This window comes from Anarhichas minor, unplaced genomic scaffold (assembly GCF_050575085.1).
Source record: "Anarhichas minor isolate MPS153535 unplaced genomic scaffold, ASM5057508v1 ptg000122l, whole genome shotgun sequence".
NCBI classification, from domain to species: Eukaryota; Metazoa; Chordata; class Actinopteri; order Perciformes; family Anarhichadidae; genus Anarhichas; species Anarhichas minor.
The window spans coordinates 192,501-216,379 of record NW_027466568.1 but is presented as its reverse complement, the minus strand read 5'-3'; the positions used below and the strand labels follow the sequence as shown (position 1 = coordinate 216,379).

Genomic DNA, 23,879 nt, shown 5'->3' with positions numbered 1-23,879 from the left:
CCTCAAATAGATTATAGATTCAACCCAAGATGCGCGTTCCCGTCCGGACGAGTCTCTACAGGCGGGCTTCCTCCAAGGGTACATCCCAAGTCTCTTAATTGCATCCCCGTTTCCCTCACTTGGGTCCTTTCCTTGCGACGTCCTTTCCTCAGTTGCGTCACGTGAAGCGACGTCTGTTTCTGATGACGGTGCTGATGATCACAGCTGGATCAGCTGTCAGTCGACTTTAACAGCTGGAGAGACTTTTAAGAAGTTTGTGTCTGTTCACATGATCACTGTACTTAATAACATTATTTCTGCATTAATTACAAACTTTATCTGCAGTTTATGAGCTGAGTGTTGTTGTTGTTGACCTTTGTTTCTTAACTGAGCGGTGCTTGTTTCCCAAAGCTCTGATATCTCTTCAATGATTACATCAGCAGAAAGATGTGCTTTGTAATTACAGTTTATTTTAATTTCCCTCAACGTCTAATTGTGGTCAAAATCCTTTATTATACACAGATGTGATACAGCAATTAAAATAATATACGAGTTTACAACAGTTCATTTATCATCAGAGAGAGACAGAGACAGAGATGCTTTGGCAATACTGTTTCTAAACTTTCATGCCAATAAAGCAAATTGAATTGAATTGCAAATTTAATTGAGAGAGAGAGAGAGAGAGAGAGACAGAGACAGACAGACAGACAGGGACCGGTCGGAGGAGGTAAACCGGTTCGGTCTGCAGGAGGTGGCGTGACGTAGCAGTGTACACACACACACATAGGCCTACATAACACACACACGCAGACTGCTGCTGCCAGAATCTCAATGTGGGGAAATGACCGCGAGTGACCTCAAAGGGAACATTGTATTTTAGCGGCTGCTCCTATTTTGTATTGTATTCCTCACTAACACACACTAGCACACAGGTGTGTTCATTTTTCACGGTTGTATTTTACGGTAAAACACTACGGGGGGGGGAAGGAAACCGACACGGTCTAACGTTTTTAGCTGGTCGCGCGATTGTCAGTCCTCACTAGCTTTGGAAGCAGCGGGGCTAACTTTAGCCTAGCTAAAGTTAGCCGGCGGTTTGTCATTGGTTTTGCCCACTGCAGATGCTAAAAGCTAAGCTAGGCTAACCTCAGCCATGGATAAAGCAAAGTCAATGGCGGACAAGAAAGGAGCGTCTTCGGGACACTTTCACGTCACCAACGGGCAGAGCCAGAGGGGATTTCACGCTAACGGCTGCGGCTCGAGCGGACCAGAAGTAGCGGTGCATCACCTGCACGAGGACGCGGAGTGTAACGACTCCCCGGCCAAGAGGTGCCGGCTACGGCGGAGGACGGAGTCCGTGAGACGGAACAGAGTCCGTGAGTGTTATAACCGGTTTTTGTGTTGTGTGTGTGTGTGTGTGTGTGTGTCCTCCTTTCACTGCCTCTTTATTATCAACCGCCATTATCGTGTCGTGATTCGTCTCTTTTAGACAATATAGTCCTCCTTTTTTTCGATCAGATATCAAGCCGCTCGTGTGTCCGTGCTGATCCGCTAGTCGTCAGGGAGACCCCCTTTTTTGTTGTCACGGACGACCCCCTCAGGTTTGCGTTTCTGCGCGCTGTGATTGGTCGGTTCCCCCGGTGGTGAGAAAGCTCCTGATAAGTGGGCCTGGCTTGCCTCGGCCAATCAACAGCCGCCTCCCCTGTCTTCGGGACCCGCCCCCCTTTTTTTTATTGACCGAGTATTTGTGATGATGGTGAGCAGCAGATCATCCGGGAGAAATCTTTGCAGATATTGTGCCTCACTATGAAGCTCGTAAGTGAAAAGAAACCTGGTAAGTGTTTTCAACTAACTTGTTAGTTGTTAATGTTTCATTGAGATTGTATTGTATACTTGTGTTTATTTCTTTAAGGGTGAGGTTAAAACTTTGTCCTAACTTTATTTTCATGGGTTAAAGTTTCAGTCAGGCAGAGATGGAAAGAGAGAGACAGATACACAGAGAGAGAGAGAGAGACAGACAGACACAGAGAGAGAGAGAGAGAGAGAGAGAGAGAGAGAGACAGACAGACAGACACAGAGAGAGACAGACAGACAGACACAGAGAGAGAGAGACACGCTGCTTTACGAGAGTGTTGCTCATACATTTCTAAATGCATAACCATGTGGTTATCTCGTGTAACTTCAGTGTAACTTCAGTTCAAAGCCACAGGGTTTGTTGTGGCTGTCAAATGTCTGCAGTCATGTCGTCAGCATTCCTTACATCTACACCTAATTAAATTAAGGAGAGACGGAGAGAAGGAAAGGACGGAGGAGGCGTCCTTTTAATGCGTTAATGCACCTGTGAGGAATCCTGCATATTGCAGCATTAATCACAATCAGAGCTGACCAATAGTGAAATATGATCTTTTATTGTCCAGCCATGTGATCTAGTGATGACAGTGGTGTTAATTAAAATATAAGCCCCTATTTTTTTTTAATATTTTCAAAAAGTGGTTGCCATCAATGGCAAACCCTTTCTGTCGAGTCCTGATGAAAGATGACGAGTAGTTTTGCGATCAGTTGTTTGTTCTTTGATTTAAAAACACTACCAGATAAAACCGAATCACAACGTGCTACAAACATACCAGAACTTCTTTTGGGTGTTGTTTTACAGGATGTTCTCTCCGGATTCTGTATCTGTGAGTAAGAAGAGATATGACATTCCTTTCATCAGTAATAATAATGATAGTCTGGACTGGTTAATTTAAGCCCGAGCGAGGACCATTTGGGGTTCGAGCGAGACCGTTTAGCGAAGAGCGTGTCGTAGAATGCACTTTTCAGAAACAAATAAAATGAATGCTCCACACATATTATATACCGACTTAACATCATGTAAGCCATTTTACACACTGCAAACACAATTATACACAAACTAATATAATATCTAGAAGACGTACCACAATATCACGTATTTTTCGCCATGACTCGGCGAGCCATGCACTCCGTACAAAGCTGCTAACAAAAAGCTAACCTCTAACACGGACAACCGAGATAGCAAAAAGAACGAGCATTCGACACAGAATCCAGAGATATCTTCAGAATTTCTCCCTGTGAAACCAGTACAAATATACAGTCAACAAGCACCACAAAACCAAGCCGCTCCACCGCAGAACAAACCATAAATGCTTCGTACCTTGAGACGAATCATGAAGAAAAAGGATTCATATTCCGTTTTGCCGGCTAAAAACACTGTTGCTACGTATTTCCTGTGTTTTTTCAACTGTTTCCTGGTGAAAGGGGGGTCAGACGAGCCTGGGGGACCGTGGGGGAAGGGAATTCACTTTCGGCTAATCAGTTTTTACGCAGGGCGACGCACAGCGCGTTTCTATTTTTTTCTGGCTAACAATTCTGTCAATCAAGCCCACGTTACCACCCCTGCATTCCTGAGACTCTGATGCGTCGAACAAGGTGTCATAGTCTCGAATTGACCAATCATAGGCTGTTATAGCCTCCACATACACACAGGCAGACGAGAATGGATGCATGGTTCACAGACACACACAGGGTTTAGAGAGGCCTCAGGGTCTCAAAATGATGCCAAGCTGCTGTATTTGGATAGATTGAACACTATTAGTGGTAAAACAAGTGAAATATATAGTTATATAGTATATAAAAGTACAATGGAACAGCTGGAACAGCTGCTTCCAAAATGACAAATCAGCTCGACCTCCCGTGACCTCTCTGTACTAAAACCTCTCTAACTTTTTTTTGCTTCACTTTATCAAAGCAAATATTTGCAGAGAGACTTCTGACATGTTGTGCTATGATTGGGGATAGCTTTCACCTGCATCATTAAAAAAAGATATTCATGCTTTCAATGTTGTTTTTTCAGGCGAAACTTTTCAATTTGAGCTGTGTGCCATCTTCATTCACTATTAACCAGTAACATATACACAATATTTACACATCTGAACACATCTCACAAGTGTTACCTGTATTATATCATCAAAATTATTAAAATAGACCTTGTAGTTACAGATTTACAGTCTTTTTAGTATGGGTATGCAATTTTCGAGCAGAGGCCTAAAAATAGGGCTAGGCTTTAGTAGGTTTTAATTCAGGACAACGTTCACCCAGTTTCAGCTGGTAACAACCGGAGCGTGTTCATTTAGTAACAGAATAACTTCCATTAAAAAAAAAAAAAAAGATACAGGTTTGACAAAAAGGTCGAGTCAATGTTCTACTACTTCCTGTTGCAGCTGGATCGAGAACGAGGCGTGAAGTTTCGGTCGGGGGGGGAAATACCTGAAATTATCTACAACAGTTTAGTGTTTCTGTCCTCATGTTTGGTCTTTCTCTTCTATCATGTGTTTCTAGACAGAGTAGTAGTTTGTTTCACCAGATATATAAATATCATTCCCTAAAGATCCTAGTAGTAGAAGTAGTATCTGGAGGGCCAGTACTAGTAGTGGGTATTAATGTGATACAGCGTCATATTGCAATAGTTTGATCTATAAAATGTGAGAAACATTTCCTAAAGCCCACTCTTTTCTTATCCAACAGTCTCAAATACAAGTTGATTAATTACTATTTTCTGAAATCTTTTATAGACCAGAAGATTTATGGATTCATTGTGAAAATATTTTGATAATTAATACTATTTAATACAGTTTATTCATGACATAAGACATAGAAAATTCTCCCAGTGGGGAATCTGGAAGAAGGGAATAATTGGCATTTTTGCTTAAATAAATCAGTTAAAGGATTAATAGAAATGTCAAATTACTGCAGCAACTGTAGTATTAAAATACACAGTAATAAAAGCAGTGATATCTATAGTACTGTGAGTAGTATTCTTGGCAGTGTCGTAGTCGGATTCAAATTGTTTTGATGAGTAGATATTATATCGACTGTATGCACACTGTGTCTTCTTGTCTTATCACACGAGCGTGCTGTGCAACAAGCGTTGTTCTTGTCTCTGTGAAACCTAAGACTGAAGGTAACACGTTTAATAGAAACGGTTGCTGTCCTCTAATTGCATTACTTTGTTACATTTCACATATTAGGATGGTCCAACCCGAAGTTTACACGTTTAAAGCATGTTTGTGCATATGCTTATTTACATTGGTCTCTTGTTGCTTCAATATGATAAGACAAGTCAAAGCACAACATTTAGCTTAAATACATTTAACTTTAGTTCATTTTAGGTTAATATTCATAGTTTACAACATTTGCATAAATGTACTCCATTGGCATTCTTGGCTAAGGCTGTGGAGGAAAACGTGATTGTCACTTGAGGACGCCGTCATGTATCCTTGGCAGCGTTGCTTTATATTGTGTCACAGAAGAAGATCATATTTCTGTTTCTAGTGTCTCACGGTTCTGCCTCGGTGCTCGTTATTAATCATCTTTACTTCCTACGGCCTCAAGGGTGAAGCAGCCGACCTCAATAATGAATCCTGTTGTGGGAAACGAGTGTGTCTTGCATTATAAAAAGGTTTTCTCTCAAGTACACACATCGTGATAAAACATTAAGACAACAGAGAAAGAGAGTTGTTGGTTCCAGTAATGTGAAAACGTCTTGTCATGACTATCCTGGCTAAAATAGTTGTGATTCATGTTATTATCCCGTATGTCTGGGCAACATATCAATATTAGATATCGTCTTAGATTTTGGAAATCGTAATATGGCTCAAGTGTTGTTTTTTCCTGGTTTTAAAGGCGACATTACAGTAAAGTGCTGTCATCTTTTTTGAACTTACCAGACTGTTCTAGTTAGTTCGAATATCCACATCACTCATGATTATTTATCAGAAATCTCATTGTTTAAATATTTTGTGAAAAGACAAGTACAATGTCGTGGTAAAAAATATTGTGATATTTGATTTTCTCTTCATCGCTCAGCTCTAGTATCCCGATGATCATCAAACTGTGCTTAAACTCTTAAAATGGCACTATATACTGGAATCACTTACATATTGTAAAGAAACATATTTTTCAAGTCACTCGTGATGATTATCCCAATAAATGAAATGTTCTTGACATCGATCCGTGATGAAACCCTCTATCGTCGCATCCCTAAATGTATGTTTTACTGTTATCACAAGATACAGTAGAGTAGTTGAGTTCAACGTCAATGTGTTGTTGAAGAAAATCTATTTACAAAGCTCAGTTCATGTTGACAGACATTAGAGCAGGTCAGTAGGTGAGAGGGGACTGTACCAAAAAGTCAACCAAACCACAAAGGAGGTGATGGTGACCCCTGCTGAAGAGTAACAAAACACCATCCATAGTGAAGCAGCAGCAGGTGTAGAGGTAACATCGAGTGTAGAGGTAACAGCGGGTGTAGACAGCGGGTGTAGAGGTAGCAGCGAGTGTAGAGGTAACAGCGGGTGTAGACAGCGGGTGTAGACAGCGGGTGTAGAGGTAGCAGCGAGTGTAGAGGTAACAGCGAGTGTAGACAGCGAGTGTAGAGGTAACAGCGAGTGTAGACAGCGGGTGTAGAGGTAGCAGCGAGTGTAGAGGTAACAGCGAGTGTAGACAGCGGGTGTAGAGGTAGCAGCGAGTGTAGAGGTAACAGCGAGTGTAGACAGCGGGTGTAGAGGTAACAGCGAGTGTAGAGGTAGCAGCGGGCGTAGAGGCAACGGCGGGCGTAGAGGTAACAGCGAGCGTAGAGGTAACAGCGAGCGTAGAGGTAACAGCGGGTGTAGACAGCGGGTGTAGAGGTAACAGCGAGTGTAGAGGTAGCAGCGGGCGTAGAGGTAACAGCGAGCGTAGAGGTAACAGCGGGCGTAGAGGTAACAGCGAGCGTAGAGGTAACAGCGGGTGTAGACAGCGGGTGTAGAGGTAACAGCGAGTGTAGAGGTAACAGCGAGCGTAGAGGTAACAGCGAGTGTAGAGGTAACAGCGGGTGTAGACAGCGGGTGTAGAGGTAACAGCGAGCGTAGAGGTAACAGCGGGTGTAGACAGCGGGTGTAGAGGTAACAGCGAGTGTAGAGGTAACAGCGAGCGTAGAGGTAACAGCGAGTGTAGAGGTAACAGCGGGTGTAGACAGCGGGTGTAGAGGTAACAGCGAGCGTAGAGGTAACAGCGAGCGTAGAGGTAACAGCGGGTGTAGAGGTAACAGCGGGTGTAGAGGTAACAGCGAGTGTAGAGGTAACAGCGGGTGTAGAGGTAACGGGTGTAAGGAAGGAAGGAAGTTGTTCTGCCACTCTGCAAGTTAATTACTTTTTCAGTAACCATTTTCCTTAATAGATGACACGTAAGTTTTCGAGTTCACATCGAGGACACAAAGTTCGAATGCATATTTTACCATTGCATTTAACAGGTGGTGTAGAGTTAACAGCACCACAGACACAATAATAAAGCAGATACTAGATTGTATTATGCTCTCAGGTGTTAATTACAATGCCAACCTTCAACAAAAGAACAGAACATACTTTGTGTTGCATCACGTTGAACTGACACCAGCTCAGCTCTGTTGTTCAAGAGACAGAAACGCTGTCACGCAAACGGGATCATATCAGGTGTCGTATGATATACAATAAACTCTAGATTGAGGGTTGTTTGAGTTCAGTCGAGCACTTGAAGGCTGTAACTTGCTGCTCATCTTCCACCACCGTGTCTCCTAACGACTGCTGGTGAAACATAACATATGTATGCGTGTACTGATGCTAATAAAGCTTACAACCATGTGGTCAAATGTGGTGGCTCTAATCTGAAAGTGGACTTTTGCCTCAATAGGATCCCCTTCAACAGTGTGTTGTGAAACAGTCGCGTCAGACATATGCAGACGTTTAGGGCTCAACATCTGGTGTTTTAACCCGTCAGGAGGAGTTTAACTAACAGATGCATCCCCAAAAAATCTGACTGGTGCTGACTTTACTCCATTTATGCCTCCACGGTGAGGGGAGAATCAAGACACTGAGAAAAGTCTTCATGAATTGGAGTAAATGGGGTCAAAACTACATCAAAACATCTGTTTTCCAAACGATAAGTCATCTATTCAGATGGTAATGTTTTAGCAAAGATGCATTTGGTTGTTTGGTCTTTAAATTGTGACCGTAATATTTCTGGGTTTCTGGCTGTCAAAATATGACATTTAAAGACGTTATCTTTTAGGCTTAAGAATCCATTTTTCACTGTTTCTTGAGGTGTTTTCTAGTATGTAAGAAACGCTGCTGTTTTTTCCTCGACATGTCTTAGTTTTGTGTTGTCTTGAACAGTTCCACAGTGTTTCCATTGTTCCACAGAAGTTTAATGGTTCCTTGTCGTTCTTTTCTCTTCTCAAACATGACGTTTCAAAGACTAATATCGTGCAGTCACCGTCTCTGATTGACAATGAGCGTTGTCAAATATGTGGGTCACTCAACCAGAATAACTAGATATTTGTATGAGAAGTAAATCAATGCAGGAGGCTTCTAAAGATAGAAAAGATTCTTCTGCAGCAATAAAATCCAGTGGCCAAAGAGAGGAAAAACACCAGTCTGTGCGCACATAATTACCTCGATTTAATGAAATCGTTCCCACGTTTTGAATAGTCAAATAATGCACAAGGCCAAGTGATTCATTCCGGCCTCCATGTGCTTATAAAGAGCTTGTCCTTGTTAGATAGAGACTCTTTTAAATGAGCTTTACTGCAGCTTATCAAGACATGTGGACAACACTTTCATTTATTGCAACGGATTGTTGTTAGTAAAAAGGTAATTGGTGTTTCCCAGTAATTACTGTGGGCCTACCACAGTACTGGATGGCCATCACCATTCATATCTATGTACAAATATCCTTTATTGGAGCACAGAGTTCTTTCTTTTGACTTCATAGTAGGTCAATAAGAAAGCCTGGTGTTAACCGGCGAAGCATTTAAAGGCTGAACTGTTGTACTGCACATTAACCCTCAAAGTGGGAAAGATTTCATTAAACTGAGGCAATTACAATCTCTTGCGTACAAATTAATAAATTGTGGCATTGATTTATTTATTTTTTCTTCTTCGGCTTCGCACCGATTTGATTTTATACTCGAAGACAAAGGTATTAACTTTACAATGATGTAAAACTGAGAAGCAGCACAAAGTGATCTAATTATCACACAAATAAAGCCTAAAACTATCAATAAAAACTAAAAAAAGGCTGATCAGTTAAATGTAGCGGCTGCTTTGTGGTGCATTTGAAACCTCCTTCAGTATCACTTCTCCTCTATTCCAGTAAATCTTCCTTTAAATGAATTAGATGTATCGAGAGACGAGAAGCAGGCGAAGGAAGGGAAGAGGATGAGGAGGAAGGAAAAGAGGATGAGGAGAGAGAGAGAGAGAGAGAGAAAGATGGTGTATATGAGAGCGCTGGAGAGATGATGGAGGAGGGGGTTCTCTGTTTCCATGGTCACTGTTGCTCTTGTTGAGCTGTGGTGTTTTATTTTTTATTATTGTGCTGAACTCAATGTTCTAACCAGCTCTGACTAGTTTCTTCCTTACGCTCCTCCGTCCTGAAAATGTACTTCTTTCTTTATTTTCTTGCTAAAATATCAGAGAATTGTAGAAATAGCATCCATTATAATATCCTATAATAATATGACTAATGGGGACAACAGTGTTTAAACGGGCTGTAACGGTATCGCTCACCGCCATTTACGTACACTAAAAGTAATGTTAAGAATTCTATATTTGGTTGATTTTGCATTTCCTCAATCTGGCCCAGCACTAGTCTGTAAATATGTTATATACATGGCCTCATACAGATTAATCATAAGATCGTTAGGGCTCGAGCAACCGACGTCGGGCCGCGAAAGCCCTATTGAAATCCAACGGATTATTATTGTTTTATTATTATTATTCAGATTTTTATTTTTTGTACATTGGCCGCATTTTTGGGGGACTTGCCGTACTCAAAAATTCACCACATTTTGCACACTTGTCAGGCCTGGTTAAAATAGCCATCTGATATAGGTTGCATATTTGTGTTTTTAAAAATGTCTCTCTAGCACCCCTTACAAGTTGTCGAATTACTTGAAACTCGACAAATATGTCCAGCTCCGCTAGCTCTACAAAAAAGCCTCTTGGACCCCGAAACTCCGTCTCCCAACATTTTCCGCCATTTAGAATTTTGTGACAAACGCATTTTTGCAAACTCCTCCTACATGATGGGTCTGATTGCTAACAAATTTGCTGTCCCTAGGAGGAGTTCGTTAAAGTATAGCACCTAGAAATTATTAAAAATCAAGGGAAAATTAACACAAAAATCGAAATGGCCGACTTCCGGTACGGTTTAAAACATGGTCCCAGGAGACTTTTTTTAAGTCTCATGGGATACACATGGAATCGCATATCTGCTATCGTAGACTCGTGCTGTTAATTCGCTTCGAAGCGGACCAAGACCCGGACGTTCGGTCCGCACCAGGGTTTTGATTGACAGCTTTCACACCGGCCCAAAACAAACTGGTTGATTACGATCTTGTTGTCGTCTCTCCAGCCTTCCCCTGGTTCGGCATGGACATCGGTGGCACCTTGGTCAAGTTGGTGTACTTTGAGCCGGTCGATATAACTGCAGAGGAAGAACAAGAAGAAGTGGAAAACCTCAAGTCCATCCGCCGCTACCTCACCTCAAATGTGGCCTATGGTACGTCTATACACACACACACACACCTGCATTCACACACACATACCTGCATCTGTTGACTCATGTATCTAAAACGGGGCGAGTCGGGTCAAGGACTCCCATCATGAAGATAGCAGGATGTACTTTTCCCTGTGTGTAGCTCGTGAATTGCATAAGATTGATAAGGTGCTTTGTTCTTGACTTCAGCAGATAAGGGTTGCCATTTTGAGAGATTGATATTAACATTTCTTGTCCTAAACACATTTTATTATTTGTTGGTGCGTTTACTCGCATGTGCACATCTGCTTTAGAGATGACGGTGAAACGAAACAAAGTGAAGAAGTTATTTGACTGAGGGGTGAAAAGTTTGACGAACACATCAACAGATTTGATTCAAAAGAACGAAAAAACAGAGAAATGTGTGAAGTCTTGAGAGGAGAAGCAAAGCAAAGCATGAACAACTCATGTCAACATGTCGCATCTTTATTACCAAGCTGACGTTTAGTTTAACTGTAAAGTATCTTCATTACTCAAAATATAAGGTGACTAAAAACCACAACTATATTTTCAGTTTCAGCAACCAAATGCTGGTTTCCTGACAACCATTTCTAAAAGTGTTGAGTCCTGTTCAGGTTCAGTTATTCCAGAAAGTGCTGAGAGTGTTTGTTTAACTCATAAAAGAGCACAGAGTCCCGTCACATATAAAACTGGTTCCTGTCTCGCTCAGGTAAAACCGGCGTCCGTGACGTCCACCTGGAGCTGAGGAACCTGACCATGTGCGGCCGGACGGGGAACCTGCACTTTATCCGCTTCCCGACGCAGGCCATGCCCCGGTTCATCCAGATGGGTCGCGACAAGAACTTCTCCAGCCTACACACAACACTCTGCGCCACCGGAGGCGGAGCGTACAAGTTCGAGAACGACTTCAGGACGGTGAGGACGGAGAACGTTGTCTGATTGGTTATTAGAATCGGACAAAACAAGACATTTAATGACAATCTAGAAAATTACAACAGTCATTTTTTAGTGTTTTCTCTTCATCAAACAAGAAAATGTGAATCGATAATTAAAACAATGGTTAATTGTAGTCAGGCAGCAACCTCTGGGTCTGAAAAGTGAAGCCAAAGCTTTGTGTGTTAAAGCTGCATTCTCTCTAGTGTCCACCAGGGGGCAACTCCTCTGGTTGTATAGAAGTCTATGAGAAAATGACTCTACTTCTCTCTTGATTTATTACCTCAGTAAACATTGTAAACATGAGTTTATGGTCTCAATCTCTAGTTTCAAGTCTTCTTCAATACAGCATGATGTTCATTTAGTACATTATGGTCCATTTAGAGTCAAACAGACCATAAAGCAGGGGATGCTTTAGGGCGGGGCTACACGGTGATTGACAGGTCTCTACCAGAGACGTATACAGCGTTTTTACGTCACTCCTCCTCAGTCCATATATGGTCACTTCCTGTTCACTGGTTGCAAAAAGAACCAAGATGGCGACGGCCAAAACGCTGAACTCAAGGCTTCAAAACATCAGTCCACAAACCAACAAGTGACCACATGGCAACTACACCATGTAAACAGCTCTGTCACATTTAAAGTTTATAGATTTAGCATACATCTCTGTCTCTCTCTATGTCTTTGCAGTTGATTAAGGTTTTACCTGAGTTCGTTGACCTTTTCTGCAGCTCAGTAGGATCAATAAACTCTCCCTCAGCAGGTGGTCTTAAAGTTGCTTTGAGAAGCATTTCATCTTCATTAAACTGAATAATCTTTTTTACTTTAAATCACCTTTGAGCTAAGCTAGCGTCCTCCTCTCTCTGTGCTCTGCAGATGGCCGACCTGGAGCTGCTGAAGCTCGACGAGCTGGACTGCCTGATCCGCGGCCTGCTGTTCGTGGACCGGGTGAGCTTCAACGGACACCCAGAGGGCTACTACTTCCAGAACCCGTCGGACACCCAGAGCTGCGTGAAGAAGACCTGCACCCTGGACAACCCTTTCCCCATGCTGCTGGTCAACATCGGCTCCGGGGTCTCCATACTGGCCGTGTACTCGGAGAACGACTACAAACGGGTGACTGGGACCAGGTGAGGAGGGTAGACAACTAGAAAAGAGAAAGTAGAACCTGCAACCGCTCAGCAAGCTACCACCTACTCTCCTACTGTTATAGACATGTTGATAAAGGTATTAAATCAGACCTAACTAGACCTATTTTATATATGTATGACAAATGTTTCCACCAGTGTTCAAACCAGAGAAAATTTTAATTTTAAGGTAGCTGAGCTAACCTTAGACGTCTGGATCTTAAGTTATCAGAGGAACAAGCTGAGCTAACGTTAGCATCATCATGTTTAACGTGAAGCTGCTTTATTCAGTGTTTTAATCAGAGGAGGAGACCTCTGTGGTAAAAACCTCCTGAACCACGAACACTAAAGCAATCCTAACGACTGCAGTGAGAACAACAACTCCCATGATCCCACGCTGCATCACTGCCAAATGTTTTGGGCCCAAAAACACACTAGAAAGGCCGAAGTCCACCGTGAGCCCTAAATCAATGAGTTTTGGAACTTGAAGTTCTTTTTGCTTGAATGAATATGTGTGAAAGGTGAAGGTGACCGAATATTTTTCATAGCTTCAGTCCATCCGCCAGATAAGAACCAATCAGCTGATTTTTGAATTCCAGCTGTTCTTTATCTCTGTCACCTTTTGTACCTTTGTGTCTTTATATAATACTAGAACTAGATTATGATTAGATAGGGAGCTGTTGACAGGTCTTTACCAGACATGATGAGAGAAACATCAGTTATTATCTCTCACTATATTAAAACTGAGCAAAATAAGATCATTGTTAGTATTTTAACTTTTTCTCATATTTTTGTCTTGAATTTCATCTATTTATTTCATTTTTAACTATTTATAGGAAGATATATTAGAGTTAAGGACAGAAGTAGATTTAGTAAAGTGAATCTTTGCTCGTCTTCCTCTTTCTTTCCTCTCATATTGTCTCTTTTTACTTGTACCTCCGTCTCCCTCTCACCTGTACCTCCGTCTTCCTCTCACCTGTACCTTCCTCTCACCTGTACCTTCGTCTCACCTGTACCTCCGTCTCACCTGTACCTCCCTCTCACCTGTACCTCCCTCTCACCTGTACCTCCCTCTCACCTGTACCTTCCTCTCACCTGTACCTCCCTCTCACCTGTACCTCCCTCTCACCTGTACCTTCCTCTCACCTGTACCTCCCTCTCACCTGTACCTCCCTCTCACCTGTACTTTCCTCTCACCTGTACCTCCCTCTCACCTGTACCTTCCTCTCACCTGTACCTCCCTCTCACCTGTACCTCCCTCTCACCTGTACCTTCCTCTCACCTGTACCTTCCTCTCACCTGTACCTTCCTCTCACCTGTACCTTCCTCTCACCTGTACCTCCCTCTCACCTGTACCTTCCTCTCACCTGTACCTCCCTCTCACCTGTACCTCCCTCTCACCTGTACCTCCCTCTCACCTGTACCTTCCTCTCACCTGTACCTCCCTCTCACCTGTACCTCCCTCTCACCTGTACCTTCCTCTCACCTGTACCTCCCTCTCACCTGTACCTCCCTCTCACCTGTACCTCCCTCTCACCTGTACCTCCCTCTCACCTGTACCTTCGTCTCACCTGTACCTCCGTCTCACCTGTACCTCCCTCTCACCTGTACCTCCCTCTCACCTGTACCTCCCTCTCACCTGTACCTCCCTCTCACCTGTACCTCCCTCTCACCTGTACCTTCCTCTCACCTGTACCTCCCTCTCACCTGTACCTTCCTCTCACCTGTACCTTCCTCTCACCTGTACCTTCCTCTCACCTGTACCTCCCTCTCACCTGTACCTCCTCCTCCTCAGTCTTGGAGGCGGGACCTTCCTGGGCCTCTGCTGCCTGCTGACTGGCTGTGAGACATTCGAGGAGGCGTTGGAAATGGCGAGCAAGGGAGACTCCACCAACGTGGACAAACTGGTGAAGGACATCTACGGGGGAGACTACGAGCGCTTCGGACTGCAGGGGTCCGCCGTCGCATCCAGGTGAGTTCAGCGTCACCTGGAGGTCCACGACGTTCACTTCAGCAACACTCTCAAAAACCAATGAACGATACGAGTTACCATTTGTTTATATATATACACATATATATTTATTTTATTCTGTAGAAAAGTGAGTACACGGAAGTACACAGATACCCCTATACATTGTTTATATGTGGTCACCTACATATACAAGACACATTTTAAAAATACAAATACAAAAGCAATGTTAATGTTTTATATGAATGCATGTCTGCACAAAGGACACAGTCTAACTACACACACCAGCTAATCTGGGTTTAGTGTGTAAACAATGTTCAAAGGTTGATCCATAAAGCAAAGAGAGACTCAGGCTGTAATGACTGTAGATCTGAAAGTCATTTACACGCTGTGTGTGTGTGTGTGTGTGTGTGTGTGTGTGTGTGTGTGTGTGTGTGTGTGTGTGTGTGTGTGTGTGTGTGTGTGTGTGTGTGTGTGTGTGTGTGTGTGTGTGTGTGTGTGTGTGTGTGTGTGTGTGTGTGTGTGTGTGTTCAGTTTTGGTCACATGATGAGCAAAGAGAAGCGAGACAGCATCAGTAAGGAGGACCTGGCCAGAGCAACACTGGTGACCATCACTAACAACATCGGATCTATAGCAAGGATGTGTGCTGTCAACGAGGTACACACACACACAGCTGTTCGTTGCTTTATTCTCTGGAACACAGAGGACGTACAAACTAAATGTACTGAGAAGAAAAAGGAAGGGTTAGTGTAACCGATAAAAAGCCACAAACTAACCTCCTCTATGCTGAGGAGGGATTATAATGATCTATAAACTCGTATCTCATATTCATGAACTACTTTATTACATTTATACTAACCCTGTACATGTATTAAATATATTATGAAGAAACAAAGGTTGAATATCCTGAAACTATTTGATTTGGCTGATAAATATGAACTAAAATGTAGATATTTCACACCTCCTGTTTCTAAAGAAAACAGCTTCTTTGTATAAACCTCTGACGTGTAAATAGTGTTCCTATCATTAAACTATTTTATTCTATTTATTACTCACAGTCACGTCTGAAAAGTTACAAAGATTCAGGAGGTGTTCGACCAAACGACATGACCACTTGTGTATGCACAACAAGCGTCTGAGTCAGCAGCTCGCCCGTACAACAGTCAGCAGCCACCTTAGTCTCCACCATTCATGGTCTATGTAAGCCGCCTCGCAATGCATTCTGGGAGTGGATTTATTTGCATGAAGTTGAGTTCTAGGCTCCTCCTCCTCTGGAAGCTCCTTTAAACTAATCGTTGTGGATCTAAAATGAAGACGGATTCAGCTTTTTAAATAGTTTTAACACCCCACCCCCCCCCCCCCCCACCCCCGACCGTCTTGTAGCCATGATTTGAGTTTTAGACTTTTGATTTAAATAGTTTACTAGAACTCAAAGTTCTACCCTCTTATCTCTGCTCTCAGAAGTGGAGCAAAGAGCCGGATGTGACCTCCATGTTTCTGTGTGCTGTGAGCTTCTTTACAGTGTTGCCTTGTGGCTCGGAGATCAAGCAGCATTGTACAGGGCTATCACTACACACAGACGAGCAACAGACGAGCAACAGACACACACTATCACTACACACAGACGAGCAACAGACGAGCAACAGACACACACTATCACTACACACAGAGGAGCAACAGACACGCACTATCACTACACACAGAGGAGCAACAGACACACACTATCATTACACACAGAGGAGCAACAGACACACACTATCACTACACACAGAGGAGCAACAGACACACACTATCACTACACAGAGGAGCAACAGACGTGCAACAGACACGCACTATCACTACACAGAGGAGCAACAGACGAGCAACAGACACGTACTATCACTACACACAGAGGAGCAACAGACACGCACTATCACCACACACAGAGGAGCAACAGACGAGCAACAGACACGCACTATCGCTACACACAGAGGAGCAACCGACGAGCAACAGACACACACTATCACTGCACAGAGGAGCAACAGACACGCACTATCACTACACACAGAGGAGCAACAGACGAGCAACAGACACGCACTATCGCTACACGCAGAGGAGCAACAGACACGCACTATCACTACACGCAGAGGAGCAACAGACACGCACTATCACTACACGCAGAGGAGCAACAGACACACACTATCACTACACACAGAGGAGCAACAGACACGCACTATCGCTACACGCAGAGGAGCAACAGACACGCACTATCACTACACGCAGAGGAGCAACAGACACACACTATCACTACACACAGAGGAGCAACAGACACGCACTATCACTACACACAGAGGAGCAACAGACACACACTATCATTACACACAGAGGAGCAACAGACACACACTATCACTACACACAGAGGAGCAACAGACACACACTATCACTACACAGAGGAGCAACAGACGTGCAACAGACACGCACTATCACTACACAGAGGAGCAACAGACGAGCAACAGACACGTACTATCACTACACACAGAGGAGCAACCGACGAGCAACAGACACACACTATCACTGCACAGAGGAGCAACAGACACGCACTATCACTACACACAGAGGAGCAACAGACGAGCAACAGACACGCACTATCGCTACACGCAGAGGAGCAACAGACACGCACTATCACTACACGCAGAGGAGCAACAGACACACACTATCACTACACACAGAGGAGCAACAGACACGCACTATCACTACACACAGAGGAGCAACAGACACGCACTATCACTACACACAGAGGAGCAACAGACAAGCAACAGACACACGATCACTACACAGAGGAGCAACAGATGAGCAACAGACACGTACGATCACTACACACAGAGGAGCAACAGACGAGCAACAGACACGCACTATCACTGCACAGAGGAGCAACAGACGAGCAACAGACACGCACTATCACTACACACAGAGGAGCAACAGACGAGCAACAGACACGCACTGAGGAGCAACAGACGAGCAACAGACACACACTATCACTGCACAGAGGAGCAACAGACACGCACTATCACTACACCCAGAGGAGCAACAGACACGCACTATCACTACACACAGGAGCAACAGACACGCACTATCACTACACACAGAGGAGCAACAGACGAACAACAGACACGCACTATCACTACACACAGAGGAGCAACAGACGAGCAACAGACACGCACTATCACTACACACAGGAGCAACAGACGAGCAACAGACACGCACTATCACTACACACAGAGGAGCAACAGACGAACAACAGACACGCACTATCACTACACACAGAGGAGCAACAGACGAGCAACAGACACGCACTATCACTACACACAGGAGCAACAGACGAGCAACAGACACGCACTATCACTACACACAGAGGAGCAACAGACGAACAGACACACACTATCACTACACACAGGAGCAACAGACGAGCAACAGACACGCACTATCACTACACACAGAGGAGCAACAGACACACTATCACTACACAGAGGAGCAACACAGACACCGTCCTCAAGGTGTTGCCCCTCTAAATGACTTTAGGGATCAAACACTAAAAACACTGAGAGGAAGCTGTGAGAAGTTAAATATATAAACAAATGATAAACAGTGTTTTTTATTCTGGCCGTGGACAGAAAGAACCTCCATCTAATCAACCTGTGATTCATTTATTATGAGAAGAAACCGACACCTTTATAATCCTGACTGTGGTTCATGTAACACTTCAGGACTTTTGTTAAATATTAGATCAACAACAATCTGTGACTTATTCTTTTTTGATATAGTGCTGCAGAGGTTATCCCACCAGTAGAGACCAGTAGAGACCATAAGACCTTTTCCACTGTAGACCAAGAGATGTACTGGTAACCAGTGTATCAGCTTTCCAGCACCATCGTGTGGTGAGAAGGAGGTGCTGCATTGAACACAATTAATGACCTAATCTAGTTTTGTGACTTTAATTTATTTTTATTTGGACACATTAAACCGTTTTATAAAGATAGTTTTATATAGAGTTGTATGTGTGTCAAAATGTTCTTTAAATACTCGTTTTGTAGAATTTATGTCTTTTAGTTAAACATTTGCCACCTTTATTTTGTACAGAGCTCTAAAAGGTTCTCAAAGCTCTTTACATGTTGAAACCAGAGTCAGTAAACGCAACACCAAAACAAAGCAGTTAAATGAAGCTATGCCAGTAAAAAGAGACGATTACTTAACAATGACTCAGTTCACAGCAGAGTGAAATCAGTGAGATTTGATCGGACAAATTCAGATTTTTCTGACTTTGTTGTTTTTTTAAATGTGTGTCTTGGTATCAGAAAATCGAGCGCGTGGTGTTTGTGGGGAACTTCCTCCGCATCAACACGGTGTCCACCAAGCTGCTGGCCTACGCCATGGACTTCTGGTCCAAAGGACAACTCAGAGCCCTGTTCCTGGAGCACGAGGTGAGACCGGCACACCTACAGGAAGCTCGTTAAGAAAGTAGTGGGATTACTCAGGTGTGTGTGTGTGTGTGTGTGTGTGTGTGTGTGTGTGTGTGTGTGTGTGTGTGTGTGTGTGTGTGTGTGTGTGTGTGTGTGTGTGTGTGTGTGTGTGTGTGTGTGTGTGTGTGTGTGTGTGTGTGTGTGTGTGTGTGCCAACCAGGGTTATTTCGGAGCTGTCGGGGCGCTGATGGAGCTGCTCAAGACAACCGAGGACCCCTGAAGTAAAAAAAACATCCCCCTTCTCCCCCTCCTTGGATGATGTCACCCTAACCCCCTGAACGCTGTGATGTCGTCGACTCGATTCGGTGACGTCATCGACTCCTGCCGCTGCTGAAAGGTCCCCCCCCCCCCACTAAAGGAAACGCTAAGACAGAAACTGAGAAAAGCCATTTTAGAAATTTAACATTTGTAAATAAAGACGACCTCTAACATTCCCCCCCCCCCCCCCCCCCCCAGAGGTTTTAATATTGTAATCTTTAATTTATGGTAATCTGTACTCTGTGTCAGGAAGCACAGAGACACAGAGGAGGTTTAGTGTGAGTATCTACTGTAGCATCGCGTCCTGGAGGCTGTTTGTGAAGCGTCTTTAGACCACTTTAAAGCCTCCTGGTGGACGTTACTGGTGTCACACCAGCTCCAGACTCTAAGCAGCTGATGAGGGGCTTGTTGTTGTTGCACAACAAAAGTTTCCCACAATGCCACAGTCCCTCTCTCAAGGAGTGCACTGAGAGGCCAAATATCCTGTTTGAGATCTGCACGACTCCTTCAGAAGAACGCTCTCTAATTCTTTCTTTGTTTCCGCTGCACACGGCCTTTGTTTGTTTGTCTGTCCTCCGTCTGCCTCCACGTAAACATTAAACACCACATTGCCACACATGCATCCCTAACCCTGCAGGTTTTTAGTGTCTCGGTACGCCTCCACGGGATCCGTCTCTCTCCATGCTTCCCATTCGTTGAGTAGCCGTGCAATGCATTCTGGGAGGGGCGTTCACGTTGGCGCGCTCCCTCATTTGCATGAAGTTGAAATCAGAGGAGGTTCTGCATGTAAAATGAAGACGGATTTAACAGCTGCGTGGTTTATTCTTTTAGCTTCTGTTTGCAGAATCACATTTTTGATGAAATATTAAAAAGTGGACGCGTACCGTTAGACGACGGGACCAAGACCTTGTCTTCCAACAGATGTTTGCATTACACAACATCTGCCCTCCCCTCCCCCGCCCTCTGTCTCCTCACCCTCAAGCTTCTCTACCACCCTGCTGCCTTGTCTTAATGTCGCAGATGTTGTCAAAGTGCTGCTGGGTCCCTAAAACCTGGAGTACTGAACCAGGACCAGGTCCAGACTGACTTAGGCTTCTAAATCAGAACTAACCAGGCCGTGGTCCTGATCCGAGTCAGTATCCAGAACTAGGACTCTTAAGGACTCAAACAGCAGTGAAGCCCCTGTGACTCTGGGATGGAACCCCTCTCTCTCTCTCTCGCTCTCGCTCTCGCTCTCTCTCTCTCTTGTTGCCTGTAATATTAATGTGAGCGGAGAGAAACAGGAAGCTGTAGATCACATTCACACCTCATGCTCTTTGGTTTGTGGTTTATTTTGACGGTTTTAACGTCACTGAATCCTATAAATGTGTAGTTTCTCTCCCAGCATGCACCTCTTTGTGTCCTCTTGTTTTTAAACGAACCTCCGTGTCTGAGGATTCTCTGAAGTAACGAGTTTCTTTAAATCCTTTATCAGCTCGTAGAATGTTATGTAAGTATTGTTGATCTCCTCTTACGTCTAACATGGACTAACTACACTTTGACCCTCGACAGAACACGTGTTTGCTGCTCCGAACGTTTGCTTCATTTGTAGGGAAAAAGATTTTAGTCACCGAGGTTGTTTTAAACTCTAGACACACTTTCTGAAACGATCGCGAACAGATTTTAACGAAGAATAATCTCATATTCTGTACTTCATTCATACTAAATTAGTATTTTTTACTAATGTGGTACTTTGATTGTAACCGCCTTCGTTAACTAATCTATCGGCTTCAATAATCAAACATTATGCATTATGTGTTGTTTTCTCTCTAAATGTTTCTTTATATATTTGCCTTTATATGTGGCCTCAGCTTTACAGTCGCACTGCTGCTGGTTATCTCTTCTTCTTCTGCTGGTTATCTCTTCTTCTTCTGTTGGTTATCTCTTCTTCTTCTGCTGGTTATCTCTTCTTCTTCTGTTGGTTATCTCTTCTTCTTCTGCTGGTTATCTCTTCTTCTTCTGCTGGTTATCTCTTCTTCTTCTGTTGGTTATCTCTTCTTCTTCTGCTGGTTATCTCTTCTTCTTCTGTTGGTTATCTCTTCTTCTTCTGTTGGTTATCTCTTCTTCTTCTGCTGGTTATCTCTTCTTCTTCTGTTGGTTATCTCTTCTTCTTCTGTTGGTTATCTCTTCTTCTTCTGTTGGTTATCTCTTCTTCTTCTGTTGGTTATCTCTTCTTCTTCTGCTGGTTATCTCTTCTTCTTCTGCTGGTTATCTCTTCTTCTTCTGCTGGTTATCTCTTCTTCTTCTGTTGGTTATCTCTTCTTCTTCTGCTGGTTATCTCTTCTTCTTCTGCTGGTTATCTCTTCTTCTTCTGCTGGTTATCTCTTCTTCTTCTGTTGGTTATCTCTTCTTCTTCTGTTGGTTATCTCTTCTTCTTCTGCTGGTTATCTCTTCTTCTTCTGCTGGTTATCTCTTCTTCTTCTGCTGGTTATCTCTTCTTCTTCTGTTGGTTATCTCTTCTTCTTCTGCTGGTTATCTCTTCTTCTTCTGCTGGTTATCTCTTCTTCTTCTGCTGGTTATCTCTTCTTCTTCTGTTGGTTATCTCTTCTTCTTCTGCTGGTTATCTCTTCTTCTTCTGCTGGTTATCTCTTCTTCTTCTGTTGGTTATCTCTTCTTCTTCTGCTGGTTATCTCTTCTTCTTCTGCTGGTTATCTCTTCTTCTTCTGTTGGTTATCTCTTCTTCTTCTGCTGGTTATCTCTTCTTCTTCTGTTGGTTATCTCTTCTTCTGCTGGTTATCTCTTCTTCTTCTGCTGGTTATCTCTTCTTCTTCTGTTGGTTATCTCTTCTTCTTCTGCTGGTTATCTCTTCTTCTTCTGCTGGTTATCTCTTCTTCTTCTGTTGGTTATCTCTTCTTCTGTTGCCTTTAATGGGCGTCTGGTTTGTGATTTAACGTCTTCACCTGCTGATCTTCACCTCAATGTTTCACTGACGTTGTTTAGTGTGGTTTCTCTTTGCCATGGTACTGTAACAGATTATTATTATTATTATAATGTAACACTCATCACCTCCACTCTCTCTGCAGTGGTTTGTATAGTACGATGTCAGATCATGGATAAAAAGTGGAGCCTCCTCCTGTTTGTGGCCAGTGGTTGGTTCAGTAGTAATAATGTTTGTTTGCTTTCTCTCGTGTGATTCTGTGAATGTACGGTTGTACAGAATGATCTTGTTTCTCGGTTGGCACAAAAGAACCAGTGTGAATGCTTAACAGACGTGTAGATCTCCTCTTTTCTAACGTATGCCGATAACTTTTATTTTATTTATTTAAAGCATATCATCTTTGTTCCTGCAGAGCCTTTAATCTCCTTCATTACGCACAGCAGATCATCCATGACTCATGTTAACGCGTCTAAAACTGAGCTTCATGCTGACATCATGACATCATGCTGTCATGGTATATGAATAAATCTGTTTATTTATATATATAAATAGTTATAACACTATTGAAGGTGGACGTAGGCAGCAGGATGTTTCAGTATAAAACATGTTTTTGTTTGTTTTCAGTGTGACACTAAGAAGCTTTTCTTTAATCTGCTGACTGTGCATGTTTGTGAGGCTCAGACTTCCTGTTTGTGTTGAACCCTTCCAGCCTTTTATTTTATTTGTCTTCTTGAAGACCTTCAAGCTTGTGTATTTGATTTGTACAGAGATTTTGTAAATAATATTAATATGATATATTCTACACCAGCAAATCTTGTCTGTTGATTTTAGTTGATTTAACTGTTCTAAAAGGGGGCGTGGCTTCCCAAAACACCAACTCAGCACTTATTTTTAACCCCCCCCCCCACCAGGTTTGTTTTTAAATGGGAATAAATAAATGTTTTATTGGTGATTCTCTTCATATTTATCTCCGTGTGATCAAAGCTTCAGTAAGTTGAACTCATGCTGGTTTTGGGAAGCCCAGCTCTTCTTCTTCTGCTGCTTTTAACTCCTGGTTTGAAATAAGTGAATAAAGATAAAGGGTTAACATTTTTAAAGATGGCTACTTGCTTTGTGTACTGCGTTTGTGGTGAAGAGATTTTTTTGTTTTTGTTTTTCTAAAAATGAATTAAACTAAAACTGGATGAGAGTTGACGTGTTCTGGGTGTTTTTTTATTTATTTAAAGAAATGAAAGAAAAAGACGAGAGTGATAAAGAAAGCAGAAGAAATATGATATAATATATGTATTTATATAATAATAATATATTCTATTTGTATAGTGCTTTAAAAGGTGCAGAAACAAGAACGGAAACAATAGAAGTAATTACAATATAAACAAAATAGTTGACAGAACCGTAAGAACAAAACAAAAGCTTGCTAGCTCTATATTAGCTTCATCTAGGTGGCTAGTGTTATGTTAGCATCGGCTAGGTGGCTAGCTCTATATTAGCTTCAGCTAGTTGGCTAGTGTTATGTTAGCATCGGCTAGGTGGCTAGTGTTATGTTAGCATCGGCTAGGTGGCTAGTGTTATGTTAGCATCGGCTAGGTGGCTAGCTCTATATTAGCTTCAGCTA

The 23,879-nt window shown here is 43.0% G+C and overlaps 1 protein-coding gene across 3 annotated transcripts; it reads left to right on the top strand.

The window, feature by feature from the left end:
- The first annotated feature begins 772 nt into the window (after positions 1-772).
- On the top strand, positions 773-21,322 carry LOC142940942 (pantothenate kinase 1-like). 3 transcript variants are annotated; one of them, XR_012951086.1, is made up of 8 exons: positions 773-1,352; positions 10,420-10,566; positions 11,273-11,478; positions 12,373-12,626; positions 14,419-14,595; positions 15,127-15,250; positions 18,394-18,518; positions 18,925-19,041. XR_012951086.1 is itself a non-coding variant. In XM_076083146.1 (8 exons), exons 1-8 carry the CDS (start codon positions 1,130-1,132, stop codon positions 19,307-19,309), a joined length of 1,317 nt encoding a protein of 438 aa, XP_075939261.1. In that variant the 5' UTR covers positions 773-1,129; the 3' UTR covers positions 19,310-21,322. The 3 variants fall into 3 exon arrangements, 2 of the variants coding, with proteins under 2 accessions (XP_075939261.1, XP_075939262.1); XM_076083146.1 differs by lacking the exon at positions 18,394-18,518 and adding an exon at positions 19,250-21,322 and having other exon boundaries at positions 18,925-19,050; XM_076083147.1 differs by lacking the exons at positions 773-1,352; positions 18,394-18,518 and adding exons at positions 1,470-1,810; positions 19,250-21,322 and having other exon boundaries at positions 18,925-19,050.
- The last annotated feature ends 2,557 nt before the right edge of the window (positions 21,323-23,879 follow it).